General features: G+C 39.5%; 1 protein-coding gene across 1 annotated transcript in view; it reads left to right on the forward strand.

Moving 5' to 3' along the window:
* Positions 1-14,429, forward strand: part of kcnh3 (potassium voltage-gated channel, subfamily H (eag-related), member 3) — a 155,298-nt gene that overhangs the window by 114,611 nt on the left and 26,258 nt on the right. Inside the window, exons 5-9 of the mRNA XM_073473594.1 lie at positions 123-381; positions 2,511-2,668; positions 3,338-3,539; positions 9,607-9,978; positions 13,794-13,993. Coding sequence (XP_073329695.1) covers positions 123-381; positions 2,511-2,668; positions 3,338-3,539; positions 9,607-9,978; positions 13,794-13,993 — 1,191 coding nt within the window. The remainder of the gene's footprint in view (positions 1-122; positions 382-2,510; positions 2,669-3,337; positions 3,540-9,606; positions 9,979-13,793; positions 13,994-14,429) is intronic.

Consider the following 14,429-nt stretch of genomic DNA (forward strand, 5'->3'; position numbering starts at 1 on the left):
TTTGTATGTGTGTGTTTGTATGTGTGTGTTTGTTTGAGTGAGAAAGAAAGTAAAAAGTGGAAACCTGGAACATGATTAAGAGAGAATGCTGTTAACCTCTCTCTCCCTGTCGTCCAATACAGAACATGTTTGGGGAGAAGCCTCCAATCCCAGAGTACAAGGTAGCAGCCATTCAGAAATCTCGCTTCATCCTGCTCCACTATGGAACCTTCAAGGCCGGCTGGGATTGGTTGATTCTGCTGGCCACCTTCTACGTGGCTGTCACCGTGCCCTATAACGTGTGTTTCACGGTGGTGGGGGGCCGGGATGAAGGGAGCAGCAGCGCCCCACGAAGCCCGCCCAGCGTCAGTGACATCCTTGTAGAAATCCTGTTTATTTTAGGTGAGAGAGCGTGCTGGGTTTTTAACCAGGTTCACTCTACAGGGTACTCTTTCCACTAAGGTTTCTGCCACAACATGGTGTAAGTCTAGAGACAAAGGACTTTTTTTTCATGACAAACAATCTCTGAGAGGAAACACACCTGAGCACACATTCAAGCTATGTTAATGCTTGTTTGAGGAGTGCTTTCTTTTATCAAACACCAGTGCTAGCTTCAGTAATTAACAAGGTATAATTATTGTAAAGATCAGCTATTTGTTCAAAGTGGTATTAGCTGCCTCTGATGGGCAGTCAATAAACAGCGTGGATCAGAGAGGCTCATCAGTCATACTGTAATAAAAGTTTTGTTGAAGATTTTAATGATGCACACACAGCAGTGAAAGGATATGAGCCATTCACAATAGACCATTATGTCTCATTGCTAACTCATTTTCCAGAAAACAGCAGGCTTCTTTGTCCCCAGTCTTGTCCATCTAAGTGTAGCAAAGCTGTATGAGTGCTCTTCAATGGGCAATTTGCCTTAATGAAAAAGAGTGAATACACACCCTCCATCAATAACCTTCAGCAATGAAATTATATGAGCCACTGAATAGAATGGCTGACTCTGTCAGTCGATATTCCATTTGTTGGAACTAATAGGCTGGCCTGTTTATCAATACATTCACTCAGCGAACAATAGTGAATTGAAATGTACCATCAGGCTTCCGATTATTCGTCCGGATCTGTTAATAAGTTCCTTTTCATGAATTAACTACATCCTAAAGACTCCTATTAAGACGTGAAGCATGGAATAGCGAGTTAATTCAAGAGCCACACTGCTGGCTTTGTCATGTCTTAGCCAACAAATTGCTTATACTGTATCTTCCAGCTGCTTTCAGACAGACTTTGCTCTCTGTTGAAGTCCGGACAATACTGAGACTGTATGAGACTTGAAACCTGCTTGACATGAGTAAATCATCACAATGAAAGTTTTGTCACCTTCATTTTTCTGCAGTTCAGCATTATTGTTGTGTGTGACAGATACTAAAATGTGTGTGAAAATTATTGGAACTTTCAAGGAGGAAGATTTAAGGTTTATGTGTTGCAAAGACTTGCTTTTATGAGCTATGTGGTGACACAACCTACTCTGGAAGACAACCGGTGAGGATATATGGAAGTCAATAAATAGATCATGGACAGAGTTTCATTTTTCATTTTGTCATTTTTTTTTTTTTTTTTTCTTGACACGGATGTTTGGGCTTCACTGTGCAGGAGGATGTCTTTGCAGTCTAACACTAGAAGGCTGTTTTCACGTTCATCTGCTTGAGCTTAAATCTAACACATGTATGCATGAGCATGATTGTGTGACATCACAACTAGTGTGGAAACAAATCCTGGTCCCACATATGGTGTACAACGTGTGATGTAGAAACACAATCCCTTTGAATGAACCTCTCAGTGACATAACTTCTAATCCTCAGCCTTGTGTCCTGCTGTTAAACTTTCATATATTCAGTGATTGGATTGTTCAATGAGGAATCTTTTTAATGAGATAATTGAACTTTTCTTTGGAAAAACCATATCCGACACAAATTACTAATCAAAGCAGAGTACTTTTATATGTCAAACATGTCTGAAGGCAATGTTTAAGTATTGGGTTTCATATTGTATTGGAAAAAATGGAAATCAGTGGCTCCCTGGAAGGTAATGAATTAATCTATAACCTGATTGTATGCTTTAAAAGAATCACTAATGTAGTATTAATGTAAGTCCCTGAGAGGTAATATCTGGTCAATGGAGGATTATACAGGAAAATAACTTTCCTTGTTGCTCTGCTGAAGAGTTCCTCAATGAAATATTTTTTCTAAAACCAGTTTTGCAATTAAAAAAAAAAGTTTCCTGGATATTCTGTGTGTGAAACAGACCTTTTGGGAGTCTGCTAAAACATGCTGAACCTGTAGTCTGGTCCTTTAAGTATGCAGGTTTGTTGCTGTTTATGAGTTGACATCTGTTTTCTGTTCTCATCAAAGTGACTTGGGCTCACTGGATAACCATTGCTCTGTGTGTTATCATCTCTGTGTCTCAATGACACCTGTACTACCCTGGTGGTATTTCCTGCTGTCAGCTTCCGCTCTTGTTGTGTTCCTCTGCAGACATTTTGCTGAACTTTCGAACTACTTTTGTGAGCACGTCGGGTCAGGTAGTGTACGACGCCCGCTCCATCTGTGTTCACTACGTCACCACCTGGCTCTTTGTCGATCTCATTGCTGCCCTGCCCTTTGACCTGCTGTATGCTTTCAACGTCAGCGTGGTGAGTCTCCTCTGTCTGTGTGTGTGTGTGTGTGTGTGGACATTTGTGTTTACATTAACAAGGATAGCAAACAGTGTGTGACAGGTTGACAAAGTATGCAACAAATCAAGCTATTTGATTCACCTTTTTTTCTAGGAAAGAGGAGCACTCAGATTCATTCCATTCATTATCCACAGTAACACACCACTGTCAATGAGCCAGATTTGGAGAAGAAGAATGAGTGCATAATGCCTTTGGCTCCCTGGTGAATTTATTAGATCAACATTTCATCCAAAGTGATGCTCATCAGACAAACAAATGGCACAGAGCCAATCTGATGTGTGCCCATACTGCAGGTCTGATTCATTTGTTTTTCCAAGCTCACAATCCTAAAGATGATTCAAAGTGCGGGCTAAATTACTACACAAGCATGCAAAATGAGTGTTCAGACTCACTCATTAATCTAATTTGGAGTTTCATTTAATGTGAAGAATAAATTCAAGACATTTTTTAATAAAACTGTCAGCTACACTTCAAACATAATGAATGAAAGATGTTTTAAAGAATACTTAAATTTCATACTTGAGGTTCATAAAAATAGCTCTTTTGCAGAATGGTTCCTTTATATTTGAGAAATGATAGTGGAGACAGGTGTGTGTGAGCTGATGTGTTATGCATCTATCTGTGCAGTACTTTGGGGTCCACCTGTTGAAGACGGTTCGGCTGCTTCGGTTACTGCGACTGCTGCAGAAGCTGGAGCGATACTCCCAGTACAGCGCTGTGGTTCTCACTCTGCTCATGTCCATGTTCGCCCTGCTGGCCCACTGGATGGCCTGTGTCTGGTACTTCATAGGTCGCAGGGAGATTGAAAGTCCTGGCTCCTGGGAGAGCGGTTAGTACACACTTTGTTCATTCATATGCCGTGTTGGAAAATACATTTTTTCTATATTACTCAATGTCTGGCCTCTACTCTAGCATATTTATTTGACAGCTACAATAACTAGTTGTTTTACAATAAAAACATATTGTTTTGTATGAATATTAAGTAGTTAAGGTTTTATTATGAACTATACCTAACTACACACATCAGAAAGACATTAAGACACTAAAGTACGGACAAAGGACAAAATAGTTAATAATAAATAACTAAATAATAATACATTTTTTGCTCCATAGTCTGGTGGTACGGCACCAGATACTTCTGTATCTTTTGCCAGTTAGTTGCAGGGTGAACAGATGCTCTGTAGATGGTACCAGTGATGTTCTGGCTGGTTTTAATCACCTGCTGTAGAGCCTTCCTGTCCTTGGCCGTGCATGACCCATGCCAGCTTGTGATGTTTCCAGTCAGGATGCTCTCTATCACTCCTCCAAACTTGGGACCAGAATTTAACCTTCTTAAGTTTCCTTAGGAAGTACACCATGGAAAAATATAAATATACAAAATAAGCAAACCAAATCAATTCAGATAGTCACCATAGGAAAAACAACCACGTAGGTCAACAAACAAGACAGTTAAAACAGTAACAGGCAGGTAATGGACAATAACTCTGTAAGCTCTGTCCTCAGGAAAGGATTTTAGGGCTCCCAAATGCTGATGAATGAGATCTTATCTTATTGCAGCCCCAGTTTATGGTTCATTATGACAGGTTTTCACATTAAAATCAGCTTTCACTATTCCCACATTCAGCTACCCCGTCTTGCTTGAAAGACGTTTCTAAGAGGATACATATCCCACCTCAGCAGAGTGATGTCAGTAATTTTGTATCTAAAACAAAGGCACAGAAGCATTTATGCAGAAGGACGGCCCCCATGTCTCAATTTTCTGCACGACCGATGCTTTTAATAAGACACAGCCTTGTTGATATTCCACAAGCATCTCTCAGTGGAGAATCTCAAATCCTGCGGGTGACATGAAATCCTGGCACATGATCTGATAAACTGTTAAACACGTACAAACAGACAGGCCATTTCCTCAGTAGCACACTTTAATCCTTCTGACTGTGAACTGAGACAAAAAATCAACATCAGTATTTGTGTGTCGTTCACTGTATTCTATCCAAGCAATAGACAAACACAAGCATGTTGCTGAGTCATTGATTTGTACCAACCTACCTATCATCATCCTTTCAGCAAACCACATAATGACAGACAATAACACTGCAGTCAATTCATGGCAGCAGTCCCTCAGTATACTTTTAGGACAGACGGGGAATCCAGCAGACAACAAAGCTCAGTCTGACCTTTCTGTGACACCAGCTGTGATTCACAATCGAGGTCTGATATCAGCACATGTACATAGGTTCAACTGCTCTGTCTGTCAGTCAATAGGCCGGTACTTGGGAGAGGTACAGTTTTTGTCTGCAGGGCTATCAATAATTCAAGGGCAGTTGAGCCAAATTTTAGCAACACCTTTAGATAGGCAAACAAGTACCAACTACCACTGCTGCATGTGATGGTTTGAGACACCTGACAGTCAAGCAAAAGGAAAATAATATACAGTACCAGAAAGCAATATCTAGCACCAGTTAGAGGAGCTGCATCTTAATATATAAGGCAAAATAGGTGATATTCTATATTTTTCATCTTATCAACACACTCCATGAAATGACCAAAACCAACAATGTGTTAGATGGTCCCTTTGTTCTCTCCAGCTTCCCTACCCTGTGACAGTCAGCATCAAGCCCACTTTCAGATATAAATTGTTTTTTTTTTTAAAACAAAAATTGGTTGGTTGAGTATTTACAGCACCAGTGGCGTTGACTAAAATGTAATTACAGTGACCTTGTTCATCGGAACATGTCACCCAGTGTGGCCCATGTATGTGTTTTTATTATTTGATGGGTTTTTAATTATTACATTTATGGCATGGGGCTGTATGTGAGATAACTTGTTAATCATAAAACATGTGTGCTTTTCACTCTCAGGGCTGTGAGGAGCACAGGAGGCTGTGAAACCTCCCAACTCTCTTTGATAAGCCAAATGTACTTTGGTTGAAAGCAATTTAACTTTTCCACTTTCTCATGCTGAAGCATGAATTGTCAGGTCTTTTCCAGGCTGACTTGCTTTTATAGACTGAATGTCACCACCTTTTTTTGCACCAAATGTGTGGAGCAAATGTGTGGGACAGTGGCAAAACGTTATCATGTCAGGAAGTGGCTCAATAGGTGGTGATGGAAGCTGAGTGATGTCGTGACTTTTTGGATCTGGATATAGCATCATATGTAATATGATCTAATAGCTTCCTCATTCGTGGAATATGTAACTTTGAAATTGATTAATGGCTTCTCTAAACACATTCTCTTTAGCATGATGTTGGTAGAATATTAGACTTTTTCATATGTTGGTACCAGTTCCCACAATCTCAGATTAAAAAAAGCCTAGACAGTGTTGAACATATGCCAAGATCATGTGTCTCCCTCTTACGTCTCTGGCCACCATATAATCAAATCATCCTTCAGAAGGCCAGTAAAATCCTCGGTGAGCTAAACCTCATTCTGTCCCAGGAGTCTCTTCTGGTTGACACCTGTGCTTCCTCAGTACTGGTGGTGCTTCCCACCACTGACTCATGCACCTAGCATGTAGCATTTTAGCTGTTATTATGGACTTTATGCCTTATACTTTTTTAATACTTTTTTTTTACTTTAATGCATTTTAATAATTTAATGTAATGTCCAATACCTTTATTGGGGTTTGCTCCGCTGCACATACATATGAATTGCCCAGCCGAGGTTGAATAAAGTGGATTGCATTGAACAAATCCACTGAACACAGCAATTCCATCACGATAATGTGATTTCAGTCCAAAATTTCACTGTTGTAAATACTGGTTTGTCTGCAGTGGAAGACAGGAGTTCAGGACCACAGACAGCTCACAAGTGAGTTCAGTCAACTCTGCTCGAGGAGAAATCAGCACCGTGGACAGAGCAAAGAGGATCCACACTAACATTGTGCACAGTCTCCACCAAAAAGAATTACGGCCCCATTTACACTCCAGATAAGATTTGAGACAATGTAGACAAAATAATAAAAAAAACATGTTAATGTGCCCCAAAATAGTTTAATGACACCACAGACTGCAGCTTCCAAATTAATCCTACAGCTGAATATTAACACAGATGGAACAGTTTCAACAGAAACTGAACATCAGAGCATTCATGAAGGTGTGATTTATTGCATGACTGTTCTATTAAACTGCATTTGTTTAAGCTAGATGTACCTAAGAAACTGGCAAATGAGATACTGTTGTTGTTTCTTGTGCTGTTGTTTTATTTAGGCAGTAAGGTAGTTCAAGAAAAGGATCAATATCCTTAATACTTAGTTCTTACTTCTTCTATGGTCCTTTTCTTTAGTACTTACTAGAGATTTACAGATTCATCACTGTCTTGCTTTGGTTACTTGGTAGTTAAATCTGCTATAAGCATTTAGCTAACTTCCTTTCCATTTTGCACTTAGCAATCCCCCCCTGTGTCTACGCCACCACATGTACATGCAGCAGTAATCTCCAGACATCAGCAAACAGGAGGATTCTGTTCTCTGCTTGTTCATGAGCAGACAGGACCGCCTCTTTATGGAGTTCTCTGTACGGATTGATAAAGTGGGCAGGGATACCAGAAAAACATCTTTACTCTTTTCATGCATGAGCAGGAGGAGAGACACGGGTTACTGACCAAACACTGATTACTGTTGGAATATAGAGCTATTTAACACTTGTTTGAATAAAAACAATAATATCACTTAAAGCAGCTTTAAAAAGTGTCACTGCAGGGATTGGGGCCTGATTCAGGGCAAATCTGTCACAGCATGTTAAATATACTTGAATGTTGTTTGATTCACATCAAGTTAAACCGTAGGAAAAAATCCTACATTCTCACAGTCTAATTCAGTGCCAAACTCAAACCATGAATAGGTAATGGATAAGTGTCTTTTCTCAGTGTGTCTTCAGTGATGCAGACTTTATTATAGCATCATCCCACAATAACATCAGTAATGCCCTCCACATTCCCTTATGCATTGAAGATAAATAGATAGTTTGATCTCTGTTCCACAGGCAGAGACATGGTTATAACGTCTTAGTCAGGTCCACATTTCCTCCAGAGGCTGAAGGTTAAGTTGTGCTAATGACAAAGTAATTAGGAAACTACTCAGGTGTTAAATCCTCTAATGTTGTTGGTTTAGCTGCCTGACTGGAACTCCGCTCACAGCTCAATTGTCACTTTTGCTTATTGATGCCGGCAGGCTGGCCTCACTGTCTGAGAATTCACACACAGATGCACGCAGGCACACATGCACATACACAAGGTCAAAGCTTCTTGCCTTGAAGTGTGTGATGCCAGAGATCAATGAATGGATGCATCCATATTGTATTATTTATATTCCCTCTCTTGCTGTCTGTCTTTCACTGATTCTGCTGTCAGTGGCTCAGCTGGGTTTCACCACTCACCCACTCACAAACACTGTTTTTCAATTATTTATCCTTCCTCCACTTCCTTCTTTCTACCGTTTCTCCTTCTTTCTTCCTTTCTTGGTCATTTCCCTTCTTTTTGCTTGTCTTCCTTCTTTCCTCTGAAGCTGAATTGCTAACTTGAATCCTTTCTCTTTCACACAGCTCTCTGGGGTCGTTAGATGTCCCCTTTGTTCGCAAAATGAAACATTAGCACATTTGTTTTGAACTTTAATCTATATTAACTAGGGCTTCTTTTACTTTCAGAGCCACGATTTCTGGGTCTGGGGTATTTCATTTGATGTGTTTTTATTTGTCCAAGTTAGACATATTCCAGTCAGTTCCATGTCTGGGTCCACTAAATAGGTCATTTTCAATCATGTGATTCAGAAGTGAAAAGCAGAATGGATGAAATGGTGAAAAGTTGGATATCGTATGCATCGTTGTTCAGTTACAGGGGTACACACTCCAGCTAAGAATAGAAAAATAACCAAAAACTTTGACTTTTTAAAGTAAGGAAACAGTTAGCTATACAATAGCCACAAAGTCACAATGTTACATTGACTTAGTGGTCTCTGCACAAACAAGCGTTATCCCACTCCACTATTATTGACATTAGATAAAGGTTTGGACAATCGTTAACGGCACAAACCATTGGCATTTTAAGAGTTTGTGATGGTGCTTTCTGTGTATCACCAAGGAACCTTGTATTTCACTACATGTATCACCATACCACCATCACCATAGGAACTTGTGTCAGAATAATTATAGAAAAATAATTGTTTGATCCTGTTCGAATTGTGCCATAAATTGCACATTTGTGTTTGTCAATATTAAAAGATAATCTTTCATCTTGGGGAAGTCAGTTTTTATTTAAATTAGAGTTTTTAAATACATAACTAAAAAGACTACACACCCAACAGTTGTGTAAGTGACGTCGTCTTTTAGAGATGTAATATGTAAGAAATCCGCATTCAGATGTCTAAAACAACTCAACCTTTGTTGTATGTTTTGTTGAGTTGTGTACTTACATTATTCCAAATGTTTCCAACAATGTTCAAACTCACTCAGAGTGAGGAAAACAAGACTAAGTCATGTTTGATGTATGTTTAGGTTTTCATCAGCAATGGTGGTTGTTTAATGGTGTTCATCACACATTAAGGTGAGTTTGACTGCGGGATCATTTGCGTTTATTCATGTTACTCACACAAGTGTTTATTCACCACAAACAGCCAGATTCCTTTACTGTGCATTACCCCTAAACTAGCGAGCAATGGTATGCACCAAGGGTGTGTGTGTCAGGACAGCTATAAATGGGCTTATCAGCAACATTGTACAGTGGGAGATGATGAAGGTCCAGTTTTGTGCTATGATAAGTATTGGAATGATATTATGTACATTTATCTTGAAAAAGATGTGTCAGTGCTGAATTGTTGTACCTTAACTAGCTAAACAAACAGATCTAATCTCAAATTAGTTTCGTTCTTTCTTTCTTTTTTTCTCTGTCTCTCTCTCTCAGGATGGCTCCATGAGCTGGCAAAGCGCCTGGGTACCCCCTACTTCCTGTCCCCCCTGACAACACTGGTCACCCCCACAGTCAGCAGCCTCCCAGCCAACAGCAGTCAGTGGAACGTGTCGGGGTCAGAGGTCGGGCAGGGCTCCTGGAATTCCAGCCAATATTACGGAAACATGTCGGGAGGCGAGGCGGTGTCAGGGACGAACGCTGGGGGTGGGAGTTTTGGGGTGCTGGGTGGCGGTCCATCAATGCGGAGCAGCTACGTGACATCACTCTACTTCGCTCTTAGCAGTCTTACCAGTGTGGGATTTGGAAACGTGTCAGCCAACACGGACTCAGAGAAGATCTTCTCCATCTGCACCATGCTCATAGGAGGTGAGAAATGTTTGTGTGCGTCTTTCTCTTTCATTACATTTTTGGCAGTGCATTTGTTTATTTATTGTAACGACATATCAAAAATATGAACAGATTCCAACAACAGTTGAACAACATTTCTACTACATTAAAATGTAGAAAAATGCAGCTCTGCTTCGTAGTTAATAACAGGATTTTCTTTAAACTTAGCTAACATGTTTTAAAACTGGATTCTGGTCCATTAATTTGCAAATGTTTTGTCAAGATATGGTCGAGGGCTTAGATAGAAGACAAAAGCTATAAATAAAAGCAACAACAAAAGGTGGACAACGTAGTGCAGTGAACATCCATACAGTATAGTTTATTGACCAAAGAAATATACACACGTTCTTGTCAGATATACACACTGTTTCATGTGGAGACATTTGATCAGAGGGTACATTCTGTACGAGCTTAGGTTTTTTTCAGGTGGAAACATCAAGCAGTGTGCCTTCAATCAAACGCCAACAGATGCTAAATCTTCAAAAGGACTTAAATGTGTGAATGAACTTCTGTTAGTCCAGTGAAGATCAGAAGATTACTGGAGAAAATTGGAAAAAGAATATTCAACGCTGTTTTTCCCACTTTGTAGACCTGACAGACTACTAATTTTCAAAACATGGCAACCGATTAATACAGTCAACTATAGTCATCACTGTGTGCTGCTAAATATGATTCATTCATTTTATTTGATGATTCAATTAGAATTTGCACTGGAGTTACAATCATTCAGGATAGCAAGATAATATAGCCTAATACCTTATTTCCTTTGTTTTTAAACAGTCAAATGACAACAAGACAACATAATAAACCACAAGACAACATAATAAACATACAAACGCTGTGATTATGAGCTTATATATTCCAAGCTCTCTCCTAACATTACTCAAACCATCTTTTTAAGGCCCCTTTGAGTTTGCTCTTTGGTGTAAAGTGCTTTGAGCAGTCAGAAGACTAGAAAAGCACTATAGAAATGCAAGTCCATTTACCATTTACCATGTGATCCACTATACTTGTGGGGAAACTTATCCACGGTTAACAGCCTAATACAGGAATACGATTTTCATTTTTACAAAAGTTGTTGAGTGACCTCTTGTAAAATATCATTGAGCATCTCTAATCACAGAAAAGTGGTTCCCTTGCATGCATGAGCATGGAGTATTTAACAGTTCTCTCTACTATCCTGAAATGCACGGATTCATCATTTGTATGTGAAGGCAGCTTAAAAACAGATTTTTGCCTTGTTTTTCTTAATGAGCAGGATTAATTTCCAACCTTGTGAAATTTTGGATCGATATTATATCTAAAATTTATTTTTAAGTAACATAAAATATGTGTGGGATGCATATAGTACAGTAAAACTATGAATTTTGATGATTTTTGTTTGATTTTTGTGCTGATGCACATCAATAATGAAAAGAACCTAATGTTCAGGAAGAAAGCAATAAAAGAAGAAATCAGAAAGAGATGGAGAGACTGAAAAGGTTATTTGGTGAGAGAAATGCTGGGATGTGATCGTTATAATGGTGAGGGAACACAATGATGCGTGGCGATGTCTCAGACCTCAGTGCACAATAAGTTGGCTATAAACAACCACACACACATACTTCTTCACCCTAAAGTTTGTGGACTGAAGCAAGGTTGGTCCCCACAATGTAACTTTGTAATTTATGTTCTCACAATGTGAGTTATACAATAACACACACACACACACAAAACTTACTTTGGTCACTACTGGGGAAATTACATAGACTCATTCATTCATTCTAGAGACTTACCCTCACATCAAGGGTCTCAGACTGTCCAGCCCACTGTCCATCCAGCCCGCTACCTGATGTCAAAATATAATATAATCTGGCCCACAAAATTATTTATTTGATTATTGTTTTTTAGTTGTTTCACACTAATTTAAATGACACCTTCGTATGCAATTGAAATAAAACAATAAAGTGAGTTGACTTTTATTTTTAAGTAGATTTGTCGCAGGAAATGCAATGTGTTCAGTTAGCACCGCTGTCGTTCATCAAAAATGCGTTCATTTTTGGTATTTGTAGAGGAGTTGTGAGATGAAGAGCTGCAGGCGACAGGCTGCACACCTCCAACTTCTCAGTGAGGTAACAACTCCTTTTCCCTCATTAACATTATCAAGTTCCTTGTTGTGACTGAGTTTAATTTTGAAATATTTCCAAATAGGCCGCCTGCTTTTCACTTTGACAAGGAATCCTCCACCATCCTCTTGTCAGTCCACTCTGTTAACTCTCTCCATGCTCAAAGTGAAATGTGACTCCTGTTACCTGTTATTGCTGCAACTCTGCTGCTGGCCCCACTGCCAGAGTAGACACCTCTGGCAGTTTGTAATTGAAGCGTCTGTCATCAGACTATTGATTTTTTATAAAGTAAAACAACAGTGGGGGCAAGTAATGTAATCAGTGTAAACCTAAACAGTGTGCCGCTGTCTTTGGGAAATTAGTGAACCGATGTTGTTATATATATATATATATATTATAAAATATGTACAGCTGTACCACAGCCATGCTCTCCAGCTGTAGCGGTGTTGTTTTGGATCAATTATAACGTCCTTAGGTCACACTACCCCGCTCGGCATGACCCGCCCTACTCTGCCTCTGATTGGCTACATCCTGCAAGTTAAGTAATGTGCATGTGCAACTCTCATCAAAGATTGAACAGAGACGATATGTCTCACTCTGTAGCTAAAACAGAGCATTTGAGACACAGTGTGAAAAGGGATGCTGAAGCAATGCACCATATGAGAAAAATAATGTGTGTTTTGAAAATGAAAGTATGTAAACCTATTCTACTAGGACCGCCAAATACAAGTATGAACATGAAAATTAGCATAATATGACCTTCCTTAAATTTGGGTTTTAGAGTGGATGTTTTTTGTGTTACACTGATTTCTAAAAACCTTGCACCTACAGTCGTGTGTTAAGTCTTCTGTAAAAGCAGAGCCAGCAAAGCAAAACAGAGAAGGAATAAAAAGAGGAGACTATAGCTTCATTAATCTCTCAGAATGTTATCCTCATACTGAGTTCAGAGCTGTAGTGGTGAGCAGCCCTGAGGCAGTGGGTGCCCTTCAGCTCTAACTCAAAGATATTTATACATTTTTACAGCAGACCAAAATGTTAGGGGGGTCACCCTGCCTAAAGGAGCAGTCATCCTAAAATAATGTCATTAGTCTGAGTGTCAGTGAACTGTATAAGTGTCCTGTGGTCTGAACGCTGTTTCAGCAGCTTTTCTACTTGGGCAAGAATTACATTTAGGGAGAGAAACCCCTGTGCAGCACACTCAGGAAAGTACATTATAAAATAGATAGTTCTTACTGGGTGGTGTTCACATTTAAAGCAATCCTGACTATGACTGTAGACATGTTTAGAAAATATGAATTCTACACCAAGAGTCACCGCTCATACAGGGATTAGAGCTGTTTTGATTTTTAGAATCATAATTGAGTTGTCTTATTGGAGTTTTGTTCACTCGAAATAAAAGATTTATTCAACAGTGGGATTAGTTTTATTCCAGTAGTGTGCTACCATTTTGTGAAAAGCATTAATCCACTTGAGGCAGTGTTTTACAGTAGTTTTAGAGCAGCTAAATCCTTCAAAGCCCTGTGCTCTCTAACTTCTTGGGGCTTATGAAGACGTCCTGTGAGGCCCCCTCTGTGCAGACACATTATGGGATTTTCCTGAGGGCCATTCTCAATAGAAAGACAATCAAATGACTTTGTAATTTAATCTGGATCAACACACAAAAACACACAACCTTTCCTCTGTCTCCAGCACTGATGCATGCAGTCGTGTTTGGTAATGTGACGGCAATCATCCAGAGGATGTACTCACGCCGCTCACTGTACCACACCCGCACCAAGGACCTGAAGGACTTCATCAGGGTCCACCGGCTGCCCAAGGCCATGGAGCAGCGCATGCTGGAGTGTTTCCAGACAACGTGGTCGGTCAACAATGGAATAGACGTTAGTGAGGTGAGGGGAGAGCTTACTTCGACACATGTAACACAAAAGTACATGAGTGTGTAAATATTGCACTGTCTATACTGATTTCATGAACACTTTACCTATGCATTAACATGAAAGGGTTATTTCACTCAAAAGTGAAGTAGGTCCTTTCAGCTGTTGAGGCTTTGAGATATCTGCCTCTGAGATTTCTGCAACCTTTCCAGTACAACAGAGGACTATTTACACTGATCAACACACTAAAAAATGACATATGAAAAAACTAGGCAACAAGAAACAGTTATTTACTAATTACTCAGCATTTTCTACATTCAGCAGTGTCCAAGTGCCAGACTGAAGGCTCTCTTGTGCCTCTCTTGTTTGTATTAACAACACTGATTAAACAAAAATGTAAAAAGTCCTAATCCATAGTATACAGTAAACACATACATGTAAATATATGTAT

Source organism: Pagrus major, chromosome 9 (genome assembly GCF_040436345.1).
Source record: "Pagrus major chromosome 9, Pma_NU_1.0".
Lineage (NCBI taxonomy): Eukaryota > Metazoa > Chordata > Actinopteri > Spariformes > Sparidae > Pagrus > Pagrus major.